Source organism: Emydura macquarii, unplaced genomic scaffold (assembly GCF_026122565.2).
Source record: "Emydura macquarii macquarii isolate MOO-44397 ecotype Brisbane River unplaced genomic scaffold, CSIRO-AGI_Emac_v2 contig_2768, whole genome shotgun sequence".
In the NCBI taxonomy this organism is placed as follows: Eukaryota; Metazoa; Chordata; order Testudines; family Chelidae; genus Emydura; species Emydura macquarii.
In genome coordinates, this window is record NW_027132905.1 from 49,968,462 (window position 1) to 49,989,860 (window position 21,399).

Consider the following 21,399-nt stretch of genomic DNA (forward strand, 5'->3'; position numbering starts at 1 on the left):
GATCCCCCTCCATCCTTCACTCCTTATAGGTTTTCTGCTTTCTCTTAATCACCTGGCTGAGATGCTTACTCATCCAGCTTGGTCTATAACTCTTGCCTATGAATTTTTTCCCCTTCCTTGGGATGCAGGCTTCAGTTAGTTCCTGCAAATTTGAACTGAAGTAATTCCAAGCCTCCTCCACCTTTAGGTCCATGAGTTCTTCAGTCCAGTCAACATCCCCAACTAATTCCCTTCATTTTTTTAAGTTAGCCCTTTTGAAGTCAAAGACCCTAGGCACAGATCTATTTTTGTTTATCCTTCCATTTAGTTTGAACTGAACTAGCTCATAGTCACTCGAACCAAGGCTGTCCCCTACAACCAGTTCTTCTATGAGGTCCTCACTGCTCACCAATACCAAATCTAAAATGGCATCCCCTCTTGTCAGTTCAGTAACTATTTGGTGAAGGAATCTGTCAGCTGTCACATCCAGGAAAATCTGGGCCCTATTATTAGTACTAGGACTTAGCCTCCAGTCTATATCGCGGAAGTTAAAGTCTCGCATAATTACACCATTCCCACTAGTATTTACTTCATTAAAAGCCTTAAAGAGGTCTCTATCCATGCTCAGATCAGATCCTGGTGGTCTGTAGCACACCCCAAGCACTATCCCACAGGAAACTCGAGTAGTTTTTTCCCCCAATGTGATTTTTCCCGAGGCAGACTCTGTCTTATCAATTCCATCACTTCTAATTTCTTTACAGTCTACCTCATCACTGATATACAACGCAACTGCACCACCTCTGCCTTTATATCTGTCTTTTCTAAACAGCACAGACCCTTCAATACTTGTAGACCAGTCGTGACTGCTGTTCCACCATCTTTCTCTTATCCCTAATATCTGGTTTCAGTTCCTCTACCAGTAGCTCTGGTTCCTCCATTTTGTTACCCAGGCTCCTCGCATTGGTATCCAAACATCTTAATTTTTGCTGCTTGGCTTCGCTCACGTTCCTTACCTGATTTGGCACCGTCATTCTCCTGCCAATACCACCTATATCCACACTATCCTTCCTCCTAATGGCCATTCTGCTCCCCACTGCTTTGTCCTTTCTTACTTCATTTTCCTTCCTCTCAATGCTAAAATCAGGCCTGGAGATTACCTGGACATCTCCCCCAACACCCTAATTTAATCAGTTGTGCCAGCCTCCATCCTAGAAGTGCATTTCCCTCCCTACTCAGGTGAGGTCCATCCCAAGAGAACAGCCCTCTGTCCATGAATGCCTCCCAGTGACTAGACATCCTAAAGCCCTCCTCATAACACCACTGCCTGAGCCATCTGTTGATCATCAGAATCTTGTCACAACTTTGTTGTCCTCCACACATTAGCTGCTAAAATTCTGGTACCCAAAGGGCAGAAATCGAGTGAGATCAGTAGATCCTGAATGGGGGAAAACTTGTACCATCTTGGGCTAAAATCTCATGCCAGTGGTTGTAATGGGGTGCATAGGATACCATCAATGTGCTATCACGGGGGTGCTGGTGCGGGCTGTACTCAGTGAGCAATAGATATTTTCCACGGCTGGTTTAAAATTTTGTGACAAAAAGTTTTTTTTGAGCTGAAAATGTGGTTTGGTCACAATCAGAATTTTGTCACCAAAATGTTTGCCTCTTTCTGACATGCCATTTTGAAATGAATGAAGAGGATTCATTTTGCAGTGCCCCTTGAAGTGAAAATGCCAATGGGGAACAAAATGCTTCGGTTCGAATCGATGTTTCGTAGCTACTGAAAAAAGGTCAAAATTCCATTCTGCCACGTCAGTATCACAACGTTTTAGTCTACAGAAACATTCACTGGGGTGACTTCCTGTCCTGATGTGTTTTCCAACCAGCTCTCGTCTTTTCTGTCACTTACCACGCTCCGCCATCCCACAGCCATCTTGTAATGTATGCCCTCACTGGAATTCTTTGTCTACGGCCTTGTGCCAAGTTCATATGAATTAAGTCAATAGCCTTCAGAAAACTGGTGACACCGGCAGTGCATTTAAATGCAAAACCTGGCGCGATGGCTGCTAATAAATCAGGCAGTATTGCAGTCCCTGGTAGGCAGTCATAGGCAAATCCCTTTGTGACACTGAGCTATTGTTCCAAGAAGGCTGTTTTATACCACAGTGCAGCGGGCGATCTTTAAGGTTGCCTCCGCACAAGATAACAAATGGGAAATGCTGAGGCCCACTGAGCAGGGTGACAATGAGTGGGGAGTGATTTAATGCTGGGGTTTTCTGCACCCATGCTAGAGTGGGGTACGAAGCAGCATTCAGCAGACCCCTCAGGGGCAGTCTCATGTCCATACACCTGCCTTGGAATCTAATCCATATGGGGAGAAGGGTGACCTCCAGGTGTGGTTTTTTTTTTTTCCTGCTGCTTCTGGTGCGACTTTGTTTCTCTGAACGGTCTGTTTTTGCTGTTGCTTTGTTCTGCCATCAGCCCCCTTTATCAAGCATGGGGGCCACTGTGGCACTTACTCGGGGGGGGGGGGGTCGCTCCCCTACCACAGAATAGAATTTGCACGCAGTGCATATTATTGACAATTCCAGCTTCATGCAGAATGGAATGAACTGGCTGCTCGTCTGGTAATAGTGGCTGGGAGTTGAAAAGGGACCGTAGGGACGCCAAGGCATTATTAGTATTTCACATTTCTGTTGGCGTGGCACGTACCAGCTTAGAGCGCCATTGGGACCAGCACTGTAAACACAGCCAGTAAATGCCAGCCCAGGCCACAAACGCAAGGCCACGCTACGCCAGGTGACTGAGGCGTCTGTGGGGCAGGTGGAGCTAGGGGAGGGAGGACGGGGGTAACCAAAATAATAGGGGGGCTTTAGTACAGCCAGGCGACGGCTGCAGTTCTTAGCCCAGCGGGAGCAGCGAGCACAATTCACCATCTGCTGCGCCACTGTCAGCTGGCAGTTTTCTGTGTGCAGCGGAGAGTTTTGAGGGGAGAACTTGAAGGTGCTGCTTTATTATTATTGATTCAGGAGTAGTTGGGTGAGGTTCTGCAGCCTGCAAGGTCAGACTAGGTGACATGATGGGTCCTTCTTTTCTTAAAATCCCTATTAATTTGCATGGCAGTAGCACCTAGGACCCAGAGCCATTGCCCAGGGTCCCACGCTGCTAGGTTCTGTATAAACACAGAAAAACCAGATGGTCCTTGCCCCTAGCAGCTTACAAACTAAGTATAAAACCAGAGCCAGCAGATGCAGGCAAACAGGCGGGCAGTGCAATGAAACAATGAGCCCATATTGGTATCAGCACACCAGCTTCCTCACCAGCGCCAGTATTTTGTGGGCATCCTGGCACAGAAGAGTTTTGAAGCACAAGGCCGTAGCTTTCCTGATGTGCACAGGGCATTCCTGCCGAGTGGGAGGAGCAGCATGGGCGAAAGCCGGATGTTTCGTGTTTGCAAATGGAGCAAGCGCGTGATGGCAGGCTGGCGTCACTGGCTGGTCGGCGGCAGGAGGCAACAACTTGATAGCAAATGAGCAGCGGGGTGGGGACAGGCCGGGACGCGTGGACTTTGACGGGGGTGTTTTGCCATGCGTGCAAGAGGCAGCATGGGAGAAAGCAAAAGATGTGCATGGGAGCTATAGGCAAATGGGGCTGGGATCATTGGTAGAGTGATGGCAGGAGTCACCCTGCCAATGACAGGGCAGATGCAGAGAAAGGGTGGAGGAGTTACAGGAGGGCTAGGGGACCAGGGAGCCAACGGGCAGACTTACGGCTGGACTGGGCTGTAGTCAGCGTGACGAGCCGGGAAGATGACCATTTTGACTGGCCTGGCGTGGGATGTGAGGGCGGGCGTCGAAGCCAGCGTGGAGGCGGGTGCATTAGCCACGCACCACGTGATGAGGCATGGAGCAGCGTTGTGGCTGGGTGGGGCGAGAGGCTGTGGCATTGCTGTGCAGTACAGCGTGGCCAGACTCAGACGAGCTTGGCTGGGTGAGTCAGCCGAGCGGGCCAGGGCAGAGATGCAGTTGCTACACGAAGGGTGGGGGAGAAATGGGGCGCGAGGGATGAGCTTTGCGGGGCTCAAGCAGCAGCTTGGGTCGGGTTACGTTTCAGTGGCTGGCTGGGCATCCCTGAGGGGCTGTCAGCAAGATGGGCTGACGTGCACAGGCCTACCCCCATGGCTCAGAATCACAACTATGTACTATAGGCCCTATAGTGCACGCAGCTGAAGGAGAGTCTCCTTTAGCTCACCTGGTTGGGGGCCTGTGATTTTTGCCGGAGGGGATTCTCTCACAATGTCACGGGGGCGGGGGGCGTCTTTGTGCTATACAATGCAGCTCATCTGTCTACATCCCAGACTAACATTCTGAGGCATCTACTTGCTCTCAGCTGTCCGTCTTGCTCTAGTCCATGCCATTGTGCTCATCACTCCGACTCTGAGCCACTCGCCTTAGCATTACAGGGTGCGGCAAAGCCAGCAAGCCCTAGATGCGGTGCAAGCCGACGCTAACAGGGCAGGATGGCGCCAGCTGTAAATCTGGGACTAGCGTCTGCTCCATGCCAAGTCCCCTTTCTGCCACTCCAGCAATGCAAAGGGGACTTAAAGCCGCCAGCCATGGGCTGCTGAGGATTCCCCTAGAGCGGGCGACTCCCTGGTTGATCCAGCGCTGGCATAGCCAGCCTTACTTGGCCAACATAGGAGGCCCCATGGGTGGCACAGAATCATAGACGTGCAGGACTGGAAGGGACCTCGAGAGGGCGTCTAGTCCAGTCCCCGGCACGCGAGGCAGGACCAAGCATTATCTAGACCAGCCCTGGCAGGTGTCTGTCCAACCTGCTCTGAAAAATCTCCAGTGACGGAGATTCCACAACCTCCCGAGGCAATTTATTCCGGTGCTGGACTACCCTGGCAGGTAGGAAGTGTTTCCTAATGTCCAACCTAAACTGCGCTTGCTGCACTTTAAGCCCCTTGCTCATCCCATCCTCGCAGGGTAAGACAAATAATTTTTCTTCCTTCTCTTTGTAACAACCTTTTATATACTTGAAACCTGTTATCATGTCCCCCCCTACCTCCCCGCCCCCCCAGTCTTTGCTTCTCCAGACTAAACAAACCCAATTTTTTCAATCTTGTTGGGCTGTTGTGATCCCTGTTGTTATACCAGGGGCTGTTTCAAACCAGTGTTGTTTCACACAGGCTCTGGGCTGCTCCAAACCAGGCTATAGATGGGAACAACATAAAACCAACTGCAGGACAGTGGAGCCATAAATGTCTGGTCTTTGGCATGCCAGTTTAGCAGTGTCCAGCAATTACTAGGCAGCACTGAGGTTTCAGCCCTTGGAATTGCTGTGCCTGCATGAGAACTAGCATGACTGTGCTGTGCTCAGTAGGCCCTTATGCTAATGTCCAAGGAAGGCAATGGGGGCATTTCCATGGACTCCACTGGGCACTGGCTCAGCCCTATGTACTGTGGTATAGAAGATGAGGATAGTCATATGGGGATCTCGCTGGATTTGTAGCTGGACAAAAAGCTATTCCCCTCCTCCCTGGGATGCACTAGCGGTGCCAAGGCGCCCCAAACTCATCAGTGACTGAGCGGAAGAAGCCCCACGTTGTTTGCGGCTGTGCCTCAGCAACTCCTCTAATAAATATTCTATTTGTGTTTGCACAGAACAAGGGAAATCTTACAGGCCTCACTGCTTTTCCCCAAGCGCAGTGTGTTTGCACAGCGTTATTGCTAGCTCAGAACCGGGCTGCGCGCGGAACACACTAAAGCCCCCCCCCCCCCCTTTCTCCCTGGAGCTGGAACAGCCAGGCGCTTACGCGCCAAACCCCAGTTAAACAAAATCAAGGAAAAAATTGCAGGTGTCGGAACAAGGAAATTAAATATTCATTTCCAAGCAGGGTTTCTTTGTGGACGTGAACGCGGCAGCATGAATAAATGATGCTGGAGCATAATTAAGGCATTTTGTTTGCCTATTAAAATGAGTTTTCGGGAAGTGACCTTTGTTGTTCCTCCCCTCCCTCTCCTCTTGGAATAGCTGCGGCTTTTTATTTTATTAGCCTGCTAAGCATGTGCCGGCTTTCCAATCTGTCTAGTTGGCGCCAGCTACGCAGGCAATGCAGTGCAGGGATGGCGCCAAAATTCACCAATCTCCAGCCCAGGGTTTACCTCCAACTGTCCTGGATCTAAGGTGCAATTTAATGAAGTCGGCACTCGAGACTGGGTCCAGGTCCTGGAACCATGACGTCTCCCATAGACTCCAGTGGATGAGCATCTAAGAGGAGGGGTAGTTTTGTGTTTAAGTCACTGCCCTGGGACGTGGGGGGGATTGCCATCTCTGGCATGGCTCTTGAGCAAGTCATTTACTCTCTCTGCTCAGCTTCCTCCGCTGTACAGTGGGGCTACTAATACTTGCGTTCGCCTATTCTTTGTCTGTCTTGACGATTTAGACGGGGGGGGGGGGGCTCTTTAGCACAGGGCGTCTCGTTATGTATGTGCAATCCCTGGCACAATGGGACCCTGACCTTAATCAGGGCCTTTGGGTAGAGCTGGTTGGGAACTGCCCCATGAAATGTTTTGTTGAAATTGAAAGCGTTCGCGGGAAAGGGCCAGGTTTGGTACTTGGTTTTTGTATGACTAAAACAAAGTTTTGAAACTGTCAATATTTTGTTTCGCTATTTTCCAAACCCAATCTGGATTTCTGGTTTAAAATGACTTTTTTGTTTAGAGATTTAAGTGAATTAGAGAAAACAAACCAACCAACCAAATTAAAATATAAAATGATGGGTGCAATTGAAAACAAAATGTTCTGATTGACCAAAGTCAATGTAAATGTATATATTTGGTTTGCAAAAATATTCAGGAGTTTGGCTTTTTGTCCTGCCTTGGGATGGGAACACTTTTCTATGCATCAGAAATGTTCAAGGGACAAGGACAACTGTTTCTCACCCAGCTCTCCCTTTGGAGGGGGGCTAATGTCATAAATGTAACAAAGAATAATAACAAAAGCACATGGAATAAGTACAAACTTGGGCACTCAGCAACTGAGAGGAAAAGAATCTGTCCTGGGCCCTAGAATTGGCCTCTGTTTTGTGCTAAATAAACACTTTGCTACTACTAGCTTGCTCTCCTCTTCTCACAAGAGCCTAATGACCAAGCATTAAGGGGGGCAAACAAATATAGCACGCCTGGTGTAACGCCACTGAAGGCAATGGGATTGCAGCAGAAGTGGATCTGGCCCTAAGTGCAATAAATGGAAGACAATTCTATTTGTCTTCCTTTTCTAAGACCCAAACCCGGGACAAAACATGACCATTTCCAAGTTGTCATTTTTGTGTCCTTTTGATTTCAGGAAATGATGTAATTTTATGACATCTTGACCAATAAAGAGGAAGAAGGAAGCACCCAGGCTGATTTTTAATGAGCAGTAATAATAATAATAATAATAATAATACTTTGCACTCATATATAGAACATTGCATCTGAGAGTCTCTAAGTATAATAGTATATGCTCAATCTGCAGAGAGGGAAACTGAGGCAGAGAGATTAACAATGCAAGTTTTCAAAAGTGACCACAGTTTCTGAGTATCTAACCTCAGACACCTGGCATCTTATTTTCACAGGGGCTGAGCATCTATAACTCCAACTGCAATCAACGGGAGTTCAGCGCATTTGGAAATTTAGGGTGTGTACCCAAAAATCTGTGGCTACCTTTGAAAATTTTGACCAAAATGACTTGTCCAAGGTCATGAAGAATGGGTGACAGAGGTGGGGCTAGAACTTAGCTGTCCACACTTCCAGCCCCACCCTTTACTAGACTTTCTGCCTCCATATGGCTACATGGGGTGACTTTTGCCAACATCAGTTCCTAAGTGGGATCTGCAAAATATGCGCCTGGATGCAGTCCTGGTACGTGCGTTTGTGTGCTATTACCGGCCCTTGCTTTCTATATGCCAATGATTACATACGGAAAATAATACGCACAGCCTTTTACCAGGGGAAAAACTTTTCATTTTAATTAAATCGACTGAGGAAGCCAAGACACAGACAGAAAGAGACCGAGAACAAGACTGTAAATAGTTTAGAAAAAAAGAAAAGAAGAAAAGAAAAGAAAACCGACTGACGGAGATGTAAATGCTGGGTGGAGCTGTTTGAGGGAGGAGAAAGCGGCGAATCTTCACGTCAGCTCCAGGATCACTGTTAGGGTGAGCATCAAAATTAGTCTGAAGCCATTGTGGCCGGTCGCTGAACCTAGGCAGAACATGGAAGGGTTAGGGGGACAGATGACTCACGCCTCCTGATAGCGGGGGTGGGGTGGGGCACAATGTAAAGTTGGGGGGACGTGCGACTGCCTCACATGTTGCTTCTGGGAGGAACTTCCAGCCCCACTTTCCCAGGCCAGGGCATCCAATCCCGCCAGCTCCTGGGGAGCTGAGGCCACAGGAGTGGGGAGCACGTGCCTCTGGGCCTGGCTGGGGCCAGCCCGAGCCTAGGGAGACTCATAGCACCAGTGGCCCCAGGAACGCTCGTGTAGACACCTCGGCAGGCGAGGCGCGCGGGGAGCAATGCCCCTACCTCCAGCTGAGCAGAGGCCAGGAAACCAGCTCCTGGCACCTTCCTCAGTGACCCCCCCTCCCCCCCCATGCTGTGCTCAGCCTGGGGAAGGCGGTGCTCACCAGAGTTATCTGTCCTCCTCCCGCTGCGCCCTCCCCCGTCATATTTCTGGCTCGCTCAGCCACTCTCCCTGGCAGCTGGGCCCAGGTGGGGAGCAAAGGGGACGGGACAGAGCCGCTTCTCATGCCAGGGGAGGGTGGCTGCTCCAGGTCGTTGCCTCTGTGCAGCGTGGCAAATGCCTGAGAGAGAGCCCGGCTGGAGAGGCGGCGGTGGCTCACCTCCTCCACTCCCCGCTGGGGACAGGGGCTGACGAGCCAGGAATGTGCTGGGAGGAAGGGGGGGCACTGGCCTACTCAGCCGGTCCCTGGAGGGTGGGCCCAGGCCGGGAGCAGCAACCTGGAGCATCCACCCTCAGCTGGCATGAGAAGTGGCTCCTTCCCCCTCTTTCCGCGCCCCGCCTGGGCCTGGCTGCACCGGGGGGCAGGCGCCCTGTGAAAAGGACAAAGCCCCTCTCATTCCTCCTGCCCCCAGCAGGCCGAGCGGAAATCTGGGCAGGCACTTGACTCCACACGCCCCTGCCATGCATTACCTATAGTTGGATGTTATGATCAATGGTGTCCTGTAGTTATATGCGAACTAAGAGACTGTTTACATATAGATATATATATATATATAGATATATATAGCACCAGACCTGGCACGTGACAGACAAGCTCTGAGGTGCTGACAGCCAGAAAATGTTTGGGTCCTTGGAGCATGGAAGATTCTTGACCATAAGACTAAGCACACAGGGGAATGTTTTATCTATGCATGGCCTCCTAAGAACATAAGGTGTGCAGTTCTGTCCATCCATCCCACAGGCAGCTCAAAAATTCAGTGTAATTTATGATGAAATGCCACATAGGGTCCAAACTTACCATTTGAGTCCTCTGTTCCTCTTGGAATATTTGGGTTTTCTAATTAAACAAAATATACATCAATGCTAATTAGAATTATATGCTAATATTAGAATGAATAACATCAAAAAGAGCTTTTACGTGCACATTAATCTCATGGGATATGGAAAGCTAGTGCCTCTTTCACTCCACTGTGTTTGTCTGCCTTTCTTGATAATATGGGTCAATCAATGATCAGTGCCTGACGAAGTGGGGAACCCTAAAAAGGGCGATCTTGGGCAGCCCCAACTCCTTGGATTTTCTTTCATTGTTGAGTTTTGTCAGCAGGAAGGGAAGCTCATCTCTGTAGCTGCATCTGACTGCAGATCAGAGAGGAATTGAGGTCTGATTTTTTTACTCAAGAGCTTTCACCGCTTCAGGTCAGTTTTTAGCCTCTTCTCTGTTCACCAAAGAAAAGTGGTTTCCAGAATCCAACGGAAGGTGGTTTCCAGACAGGATCTACCACACTTTCTAATTAGGCAAAATCCCAGCCACATTCCTCCACCTGGCAATCCTGCGCATGAAACCACACCCGGGGAGACAAATCCCGGTGCAGCTCAGGATTGCGGGCCTGCTTCTCAGGCTATTGTATCACTGGAGTTACTCCTGACTGATGCTGGTGTGAGTGAGAAGAAAGGAGTGGCCTGAGAACAGTCTGCATATATTCCGGAGGCTGTCAGCAGTAAGGAAGGCATTGTGCAAGGGGTTTTAATTAGCAGGAAGGGTGCGAACTAAAGGATGGAAATTTAAGATGCATATGAGGAAGGCTTCCTAGTGGTGAGACCATCAGACTGTAGAACAGTCTCCCAAAAGAAGGTGGTGGAAGCTCCGTCATTCAAATTTTGACCAGACAAAGCACTAATAAATAGCCTGCATTGGCTAGGAGGATGGACTGCAGCACCAAAAACAGGTCTTTTCCATCTCTAATTTCTGGGAACCTTTGATGAAACAAGGACCACTAAGGTGAGGCCCTTTCCATTCTCTATACTGTTGGGAGGACAAAGGTTAGCAAAAATTAATCCAGGGCTTCTATATGCATGGTCTCTCAGCAACCCAATGTATGAAAAAATGTGTTTTCAGTTGATCTGAAATGAACTCCCCTCCTCCCCCCGGGATTGGCAGGGAACCAAAAAAAATCAGTTATTGTCCCACATGTATTATAAAAAAAAACTCCCACAAATGTCATTTCTTGATCATAAATTTTTCGGGACAGAGACCCTGGGCTAGTTATTTGAGTTGTAAAATAAATAATATTAATGGTTATTCTCAGCTAAGGGCCTGAAATGTGCTGCTGGCAAAGGCTCATACAATCAAAATGCCAGTCACACAAGGACAAGGAGTCGCAAAGAGCAGATTATAAAGCTGCACGGATGGGCCAAATGGAAAACCAGTTTCTAGGTGGTCAGAAGGAGATGAAGACATTCTGAACCAGCTGGAGTAACATGGGATGGAGGAGGATTCCTCCCAAGGGTGTATACCGTACCAAACACGATAAGCCTGGTGTGGGTGTCTGTGGACCCCAGGGGATTCTGAGCAGTGCACCGGTACATGGAGCCGTTTAACTCCGGGGGCACTCGTTCCAGGACCAACTCCTTCCCGTCGTGCTCAGCGCTGCCATCTAGAAGCCTGCTCCCGACACGGGTCCAGGTGAACAAGGGCTCGGGGAAGACTTCATTCTGCAGCCAAAACGGGGGAAACAGCTTTAAATGTACGGGCTATTTTAGTAAAATGGAGCCATTTTCATGACTGCAAATTCTGCTGATCGCCCTGATGCTAACAGAGAGCTAAGCACTGGCATTTCAGAGAGCACCTTTCTCCTCCCAAAGATCCACAGAGTCATATGTGTTAAGGCCAGAAAGGATTAGATCATCTAATCCAGGAGTTCCCAAGTGGTGATACAGGTACCACTGGTGATATCTGAGCCTGACGTTCCATCCGTTCGTTCCACACCAATACTTTAAGAAGGAGGTACGTGAACCAATAGAGTTTGGGAACCCTGGATCGAGCGTCTGACCTCAAAGATCCCAGCGAACTCTACAGACCCTCCAGCTGACAGCATGGATCGACCTCACCACTGACATGTCAGCACTTAGGGTTTGTCTACACCGCAATAAAAAACCCCATGGTGCCGAGTCTCACAGCCCAGGTCAATTGACCTGGGCTTGCAGGGGTTAGTCCGGGGCGGCTAAGAATTGCAGTGTAGCCATCTGGGCTCGGGCTGGAGTGAGACCCACCCGAGTCGCAGAATTTTGTTTATTGCGGTCTTTTATTGCAGCGCAGCCCTTCCTTTAAAGGCTCTATAGCAGGGAATAAATTAAATGGCCTGGTTAGATTTTAGTCTGCTTAGCTGTGTCAGACACATAGGCACGAGGCAGATCTCAAATCCTCCACACGTCATTTACAGTTAAAGGAACGGGATAAAAACTTAGCAGGCAGCAGGCGGTGTTCCCAGGCAGTGGCTGGTTCTGCAGTGCTTTGCACCTTGAGTTTGTGCAAAGCGAGAGATGAGTGGGTATGAAACGCTGCCACCCACGAGAAGAGGAGTTTGGGGTGGGGGGCCACTTTACAACTCCTTTGCCAATAGCTGCACAGGCCAGGGAGAATCTGCCCTGTAATAACAAAATCCTAGAGCATAACTCTTGTCTGCGCCAGGGAAAAAAAAGGTGTGTTCTTAGCTTGGGTCAGCGAACATTTGGTCATTAATAAATCCTAGTGAAGACAAGGCAGTCTGTAGTTTTCATAGGTGTTGGCAGGTCAAGGCAAACTCTACAGTCCCCCATAGTCATTACGTCAACCTGCCAACGTGTGTTAAAACTACAAACTGCCTTCTTTTCCCTAGGAGTTTCCCTTGTGTGAGCTAAAATGCGTTAAGAACACATCTTTTTTCCTAGTTAAGATATACCATAGATTTAAAAGCCACATATTTAATCTGTAGGCAGAGCAACCACCTCTAGGCCATTAGTTCTCAGGCTAGGTTCATAATTACTGCATCATTCATTTACAGAATAAATACTCCAGGCCAGAGGTATGGAGAAGCGTGGACATTTGTTTAGTGAAGTGATTTCTATTAGAGAAAACTCTAAGTGACAACAAATCAATTTCTAACTGAGAGACAAAATAGCCAATTTCAAGAGTTGAGGGTGTAATTGAGCATGCAAAATCCATGAGGAATTGCACGCCTTATTTACGTGTGTAGTTAGTATGAGTGGACATGCAACTCAAGGAACTTTGCAGGCCAACTGCCATCATTATCCGTCTGCATGCACAAATTCCCAGCTTTATATGTGCAATCGCAGAATGAACCTGCCAATAAAATTAGCGGCTCAGTTAAGTGCCTGACTTCTGGAAAAAAAAAAAAAATCAAACCTTAAAGTCAAACTAACCCAACCACTTTGTAGCACTCCTCCTCCCACAACCTGCGCCTTTGCCAGTCTGTATAAATCTGCTGCATAGGAAGACGTGGCACCAAGCAGACTCCATCTGTCAGTGCACCAGATACCAGGCCTTATTTTCACTTATCAGACCGAAGCTAAAAAGTCTGCAGACCTGAAAGCCCTGCACCACGATCCGAACTGTGTCTCCAACGCGGGCTCTCGTTGGTGTCATCATGATTTTCGGGCCCTTGGGAGCAACTGCAGAGAAAGAGGAGAGGAAAGAGAATGGATGTCAGCAGAGCATTGAGTCCTCACCATAGACAAACACTGCCACAGAGAGTAGCCCATAGAGGTTAATAGTCGTACCTTGAATAGTCGTTTAGGTGGTGCAGTACCACAAGGAAAAGTGTGGTGTCAATCCCTAGATGATACAGTAGATCTAAAAAATACCTATGTGAGTGATAGAGGGATAGACAGCTGTCTACATGACTGATAGACAGATACCTTCTAGATGGATAGACAGCCATCTACATGACTACATGACAGTGAGATATCTTCATGACTGACAGAGGAGTAGATAGATGCCTACATGATTGATAGATAGGCTGATAGATAAGTACCTTCATGACTGATAAATGGGTAGATGTCTATATGATTGTTAGACAGACAGATAGCTAGACAGCCAGATGCCTGCATGAGTGATATAGGGACAGAAAGGTCCTGAAATGCTTAGCCCCTCACCTCCCTCCGATCAGGACCTGTTGATGAACAATAATTTTTAATTACATATTTATTTAAATTAGATTCTTACTGAAACAAATCAAGCAAACATCTCTTACAGCATCAGAGGGTAATACAAAAAAAGTTTTAATTACAAATCTTTTTTTAAAAGGCAAACCTCCAGATTTTGATACCAAAGCCCAACAATCGCTCTTACAGATATAAGGGGTCACGCCTCGAGTCAAGTCCATGAGGCATTTAAGATAGGAAAAAAAGCCTCTTTAAGAATGACTATGCAGGATTCCCATTGAAATCAATGGATCAATACTGATTTCAACAGGGGCGGATCAGGCCCTTGCATAAGTCCATCGATAAAAAGAATACCAATCAGCCCCACTGTTTATTGTTCCTTCCTCTGGTTCCTTTTCTGTCTCCTTTGGTCACTTCTCCCTTCTGACCTTTCCCTCACTCTCCCCGTTTCTATCGGAGTGGTGATACCATGAATTTCCCCCCCCCCGCCCCATACAATCGCTCTCACGCTGTGGCATTCAGGGTGAGGACAGGCAGATCGCATCGTCTTTAAACCGGAGGCTTTCTGTGAGCTGTCTCAGGCTACCCAACCCCTGCCGTCCCTGAGAGCTCTGCCACTTGCTCTCACCCGCCCCATGCTTAATGCCTCCTTCTGCAGCCCTCTGTTTGCACAGGTGTCGGATTCTGCTGCAGGCGGCGCCGCATGAAACTGGCACAGTGCCCTCACCTTGGGATCAGCCCGGTGACCACCCCTCCTGCCAACGCCGTCTGCTTTTCATTCCTAGTGCCTCGCAAATGCTAGTTCGTTATTAAAATAACCCAGGGCCAGGTACTTGGCCGCTGAAGGGACGCCGTGACCCTGCGTCCGTGGTGACTGTCGCTGGGCACAGGTAATGGGCTCTGCTCGCTCATTAGCACGTTGCGGTGGACGGCGCTCAGTGCGGAAAAGAGGAGGAAAGAAGCCAAAGGTTCGACTGGAAAGGTTGCCTGGGCCATTTCCATGGCAACGCAGTGACAACGTCTCCTCGTCCTACTCCTGGCTTACTGGCTGGGGCGTGTTCAGGTTGAGATGAAGCAGCCTCCACGTGCTGAGAAGAGGCCTCAGTCGTGCTCTGCTACCACTTGGCGGGAGAACTGGCTGGCGGAGTGAGCGGGGGACATTGACTCTTTGTCCCGCCTTCTCTTCCCATTCCACGCCAGCCTGGCCCATCCGGGCCCTCTGACAGCTCGCCTTGTAAGTGCCACGCTCGGGAAGATGGGGTGAGCGTGAGCGATGCTTGGAGGGGGGAACCATGTCTTCTGGCCGCTTTCTCCCTGGGTGTGGGCAATGCACCTGGCCATCTGTAGAGGTGGGGGCTGTCTTGTGCCATGCAGCAGCTCGCCCCCAGTGGGTTACGGCTCAGCATTGATAGCCTCCGCTGGTACTGTACTGGTAGGGGTCTGAGGCCCAGCTCCTCAAAGACCCTGAGGGTACTGAATCCCCATTGATTTCAGAGAGAGCTAGGAGCCTAAATACCATTGCGGATCTGGGTCTAAATGTCTCCCAAGTCCAGGGGACTGCGGGGCGTTTTCAGAAAGTGAAAATAAAAATCAACCCCCCCCCAAACGCTCCTCTCTTCTGACCGGTGTTTTCCGGCACCACCACCTGAGCTACACACACATACACACCCAACTTGTGCTAGAGCAGGACATAGTCACAAAACGTGCCCGACTCTGTCCTGCAGGGGGCACCAGTGCCACAGATCACAACATGCAGAAGCAGCCTCTGATTTTGGCGTCTCCGTTTTTCTCGGCCGTTGGACTTGAGCCAGCTTGGACCTGATTTTTTCAGCCGGGCCGAGCACCCCTCGCTCCCACTGACTCCCAGTAGTGTTGGGGGGAGAGGGGGGGGGTGTTGTTCAGCGCACGGTGTCGCAGGCTGGGCCTTCGCAAACCGAGGCACTGCAGCGCAAACCCCCCCCCCGGACAATTTTGGCCTTCATCTCATTACACCCTCCCTACCGATGAGACGCCAGACGTGAACTCCTCTCTTCCCTCGGCCCACGCCACCCCGCTTGCTCCTCTCCTGTGCTAACCCAACCAGCGAGGGCTTGATCCTGAGATTGGGATTAGGTTCTCCCACTGGAGGACAGGACACTTCCACCGGGCTGCAACTCCAGCATGGCATTTGACGGGTGGCCCCCCCCCCCAAAACTAGCCCTTGCTCTGGTCTTTCACGGGCAGGGTCCCACGTGGCAAGGCCATCGTCCCTGTGTGCATCGGAGTCACTCTTGAGAAATGCGTGGAGTGAGCATGTCTGCATGTGCATCGATTGCCAAAACTAACACCTCGGAACAGCTCGGCCGGCTGCGCCTGTTGGTCACGTCCAGTTAAAGCGGCAGTAAAGACAACGTGGTGGCCAGTCAGCCAGTGACAACGCCCCAGGTGCTGAAGGAGCATGAGGCCAATGGAAGCGTGGATCAACGCCACAGCTTGTCCTGAAGTCTCCATTTGGCCGGGAGAGTTTTATGTGGCGAAGGTGCTTAACAGCTCCTTGGGAAGGAGGTGCCAGGACCCGCGTTGGGCCAGGCGTGTTGCATTTCTCAAGCTCACCAGCCACTCAAACAAGACTGGCCAAGGCACAGCACTATGCCACAAGCACAGGCTATGAAGACCATGCCCCTTCCCCAGCACAATACAGAGTGAAGGTGCTGAACCTCAGCCACCCTCTCCTCCAACCTCCTCGCCAGTACAGGGCCCCGCACAGCCAGATTCCTGTGTTGCTTGGCAGCTGGATTGGTCCAGAGCACTCACCCAGTCCGCCTTCTTTTCTGCAAGCCACAGGTTTGCCAGGTCCATGAAGTAACTTTTCTCTCCTTGTCACTAGCAGGGCTGGGAATTCCAGCACCGACCGACCGTGTCTCCTGCATTCCCAGGTCTGCAAAGCCCCAATCAATTCCCTTCCAGGAGACAACAGCGGAGCACTCTACAAGGCATGGCTCTGAATAAATCAGAGCTGGGGAGTGGTGTGCACCCTGCCTGGCCTGTTCCCGCTGATAGCTTCTGGCAGCAAATTTATTTTAAACACGGCCTTTAAATATAAATGGCACCAACAGGAGGCTGCCTGGGGACAGCGGGGCCTCGTCAGCCAGCGAGGCGGGCAGGGCTGGCAGAAGGCTCTGCTGAGTGGGACCGGGTGCATATTCACCAGCCCAGGGGATCCTCTTCTGTCTGACAATGCGGCTGGATCCCGGGCTGTGGCTGGCCGTTTAGGTGCTGCATGGAACACGTGGTGTCTGGGAGCATACTGGTCCCTTCAGCTGCTGCACAGACATATATGCCAGGTAGCGACCAGGCCCCTTATCCCCCCGACTCCACAGTCAGAGAATCACAACCCCTCAGACTGCACGCTCCGGGCCTAACATTGTGAGTCTGTGGGACATACTAGCCGTACAGGCTGGTGAGCCCTCTGCTTTCCTGTACAACAGGGGCATCTCTGCAGGGCCTCTGAGGAGCATTTCCCATCCCTCCTTGCTGTAAATACAGGACATATGTATGGGAGGCGCTGCAGAGTGAGACAGGATGTGGAGGGTCGGGGGCACCAGGGGAATAGGGATTGCAGGCTGGAGAACTTGGTGGGGGGGTGGAAAGAAGCAGCAGCTTGAATGGGTGCAGGAGGAGGGGGGGAGGAACTGCAACAGGACACATTCTGCCCTAATTTATACCCCATGCAGCCGCCTGACTGCAATGAGGTTGGGCAGGATGTGACTTAGGGTGTGGCCCAGTGTTCACCACATTGGATCAGCCCAGTGGCCCGGGCGGCTAGTACCAAGTACTTCTGAGGAAGGTGCAAGAATGCTGGTGGCCAACATGCAGTGACATGCCATAAGGGAAGTTATTTCGACCCCTGACACTTAGTGCTAGGGTGATGCCCTGAAGCATGCGGATTTTATCCCATTTTTTTTTACCCCATCTGACATGATTTGGGATATTCTCAGTATCCTTATAACGTGCTAACCGTAAACTCTCAGCCTCGGTGCACCTTGTGGCAATGAGTTCCACAGGTTAATGACTGGTTGTGTAAAAATGTATTGCCTTAAACTGGGCTTAAATGTGCTGCTTTTCAATTCTCACTTGTATCATAGGAAGGGTGACTAAGGGCACCCGCTTTACCTCGTCCATGCCATTCATTATTTTATACTGCTCTGCCACAGCTCATCCCTGTCTTCTCGTGCCGGCTCCCCACATGCAATATACTGAAAACATTTTCATATTGTAGGTTTTGATGGCTGGCGATTTGCCCTTCACAGTCCCCGTCTGACAGTTGCACTTTTCTATTGGCGTCACCGGCGTGGCAGTTCCCCTTTCTGAAGGACCAGTTTGGCTCGAATCATTTCTTGTTCCCTGTCAGAAGCACTGTCGGATTTCGTCCCTTCTAACAACCACTAAGTGGTTTCTTCAGTGGGGAGGGGAAATCTCAAGCCCCCAGAATCTACAGCCCCAATTACCAAATCCTCCAGTGCGCCCGGTGCGCCTGCATCCTACATCCACCTCCCCGAGTCGCACTGTCGCTGCAGGGGCATGTTCTATTGTTCGGCCCTCCCTGTCCTGGAACGTTTGGGGTTGGCTACAGTGTTGTGATGGCTGCCCTGCCACACCCCAATCTGCAGTTCAATGAAGGTGGGCGTGGGTTCGAAGGGAGCCTTGTATGTGTTTGGTATAATGCGACATGTTCAAAAGTGCCGCACTAGCCCCACCCTCCAGGAGCATCTGTCCATTTCAGTGGGCACCGATAGCTGTCTGCAGTCACCCATTCTGGGGTCACAAGTGCCCTGTTGCACAAACAAACGTGCAGGCTCAGTTGTACACACAAGTTATGGAGTGCAGTTTTACACGTCCATTTTTTGAAACTTCAGCCTATCACTTTCAATGCAGTAAAGCATGTGACACCCACCAAGGTCGTTATAGAAACTAAGATGTAAGAGTACGAGTTGGTCACAGAAGCCGTGACTTTAACAGCGCTTTGTGACCGCTTCAGCTCCCTGCGGCGGGGCTCGGGCTTTGTCCTACCGTGACCATATCCTGGTTTTATGATGACTGTTTTGTGAATTTTGCCTAATTTTATCGTGACAAAAATCATATCCATCCTAATAATTAGCTAAACAAGTCCTGCTCCACTGAGTCAGTCCACAGATGGATATTTGGTCCCCTTGCAGATGGGATGACCCATTTTCAGTTGGGGAAATATATCCACCAGAGTCTCATCTCTCTGACCCACCATAACGCTCTGAATTCAACCCCTGACTCCTGATGATTGAAACCAGCGTGCGTGAGCGTGGAAGCAGTTTCCCGGTATCCATGTTAGATGACTATATATACACAAAGACTAAGATGGTTTTCCTCTCGCTTACATCGATATAAATCAGGACTAACTATCATTCTCATTAGAGCTACACAGTGCAGACGGGAGAAAACAAACAGGCCCGATACATTCATTCTGAGTTTGCCATCCTACGTTTCAGCCAGCAGGGCAGCAGCGATTGTTCCATCAGCACACCAATCTCTACTGTACAATCCATGGGCTGCGGGGTCTCTGCTTCTTCTGCGGTGCCCCTGTCACACCATCGCCTCCAGCAGATCCTCTTCTACCTAGTGTCCATTAGCAAACAGGACGGACCTGGCAGGCCCTCATGGCTGGCTCTGAAAGTAGCCAGGTTGTGCAGCTCGACCTGGGCTTTTAAAGAGCCAAATTCTGCCTTTCCCTTCCGTGGGGCTGGATTGGCACCTTGCTGTCTGCCCTGAGTATGGGGGCAACACAGAGTTGGGCTGCCTCAATGGCCAGGGCCCAGATTTTGAATCCGAATCACCCTGTTTCCTGCGCCACAGGGGACATAAGCGATGCCAGCCCTTTTCCCATCAGAGCCCCACTCTGTGGGAAGGAGCACAGCAGCTGGGCCTGGAACTGAAGGTCGCTTCTGCCAGGCTCCTGCTCCACCGCCTCACCCCCAATAATTCCCCTGAGCAGGCACGCGGTCCGGCGGGTGGCACAATGAGCGCTGTTATTCAGAGAGTCCCGGGGGCCTGTCCTGAGATATGGCCCCCCCCCTTTGAGCCCAATGGAGATTTCACTCCCTTGAGACTCCAAGACCGTTTCTCTCTACCAGCCTGTGGTTCTTTTGGTGTAAGGCTGTGCTGTGTACTTGGTCAGGCCCCATCACAGCCACAGCTGAGCGCCTCAGACTGGTTCATGTCTTTATTCCTCCAACACCTCTCTGAGGCTATTAGCCCCATTTTAAAGATGGGGAACTGAGGCCCAGTGAGACTGTGTGACGGGCCCAAGGTCACACTGGCAGCCTCTGGTAAAGCAGGGACTTGAAGCCAGATCGCCCAAGTGCCTTGACCATGGGGTCACCCTCCCTCAGCTGGGTGACGTAACCCTGGCTAGACTGTACCGCAGTGCTGGGCTGTGATGGCGGATTTCAGACCCCAGGAGTGTGGAGCCTTGGAAAGAAACGGAGAGGAGGGGCTTAGTCTGTTTGCAGAGGAAGAGTAGCTCCCTCCTCCTTCACTTGGTCCCATGCGATAAGAACAAGGGCCAGTCCATGACATTGATGGCAAGCGGATAAAAGCGAAGGCTTCTTCATGCCGCCTGAAATCTGCTGGTGGGATTCTCCGTAGAGTCAGTTACTGTGGCTGGGTATAAAAAGGAGCGGGCTAATTTTTATGAGTATTAACACTGGTGCAGTAGTTATTTAGGTTAATAAAAAGCTAATCAAATTTGATGCTGCAGGGTATCAGCAGATCACGCGTGGGACTGAGGAAGGACATGGAGGGCTATACACCCCCAATCACAGACACCCCAGCCAGTGGGCGACCCGCCCGTTGCGATGGTGGGATGCAGGTGGGCTAGGCGATCTCCCCTTGCAGAGCCACTGTGTTTGCCATGCAGCCAAACACCAGAGGAGCAGGGATTTCTCAGGGGAAGCTGCTGAGCCTGGGCAGAGATCAGCAGGGACATGCTAGCCAGAAACCATCAGTCTCGGCGATGTCGTCAGCGCTTCTCGTAAGCCGGCTGCCCTATTAATAAACAGGAGAGCGAGTCGCTCATTAACTAGCTCTGGCTTTCAGAGACAGCAGGCGTTGGTGAGCTAATGAGGCGGAAAGTCCCACCCCGGCCGCAGCCTGATGGGCGGTTAATTGCCTGTGACGGCCTGACATGATGTCCTCTGGTAACAGGGAAAGGCGCCGGCGGGATAGTTGCCTCCGTATCCATCTTCCCAGAACGCGCCTGTGTCCCTTGTTCCCCACTTCTGAGACGCAGCCCTCTGCCTCCACCCTCCACACACACCCGCAGGGCTGTGATCTGAGCCAGGGCTCCTGAAGTCACAGCAGCAGGAGGGCGCCCAGCCAGGTACATGTGCACTAGCAGGAAAGAACACATGGCAGCCATCTGGCCGTGCTCCCCACGGTGAGGGCCCTGGCTCGCTCTGTGCCACAGCCGCCCCGGTGTTTGGCACAACTAGCTCATCTCTTTAGCTCACCGCCTGCCTCCTGAGCATGCCGGGCTCGGCCCAGGCTCCTGCCATTTGGGTGCCTGGCTCCTCCCGGAGCTGGGGGAGCACTCAGGGCTGGAGCTGGGCACACATTTGCTGCTGAAATGTTTTTCGGGGGCGGGGGGGGGAGGAGTGGGAGGGACGAAGATTTGGCCACACCGAAACAGTTCTCAAATGTTGTGTTGGTTTCAACAAATTGCTCCTGTTGAAACCC

General features: G+C 50.7%; 1 protein-coding gene across 3 annotated transcripts in view; it reads right to left on the minus strand.

Moving 5' to 3' along the window:
* Positions 1 to 7,974: 7,974 nt before the first annotated feature.
* The window catches only part of IGSF21 (immunoglobin superfamily member 21), a 216,529-nt gene continuing 203,104 nt past the window's right edge, over positions 7,975 to 21,399 (minus strand). For 2 of the 3 annotated variants that reach the window (XM_067566917.1, XM_067566918.1), the window contains exons 7-10: positions 13,076 to 13,161; positions 11,013 to 11,205; positions 9,512 to 9,550; positions 7,975 to 8,231 (exon numbers count right to left, since the gene is read on the minus strand). In XM_067566917.1, coding sequence (XP_067423018.1) covers positions 8,158 to 8,231; positions 9,512 to 9,550; positions 11,013 to 11,205; positions 13,076 to 13,161 — 392 coding nt within the window. In that variant the 3' untranslated portion in view covers positions 7,975 to 8,157. The remainder of the gene's footprint in view (positions 8,232 to 9,511; positions 9,551 to 11,012; positions 11,206 to 13,075; positions 13,162 to 21,399) is intronic. The other variant, XM_067566919.1, reaches the window with a different exon arrangement.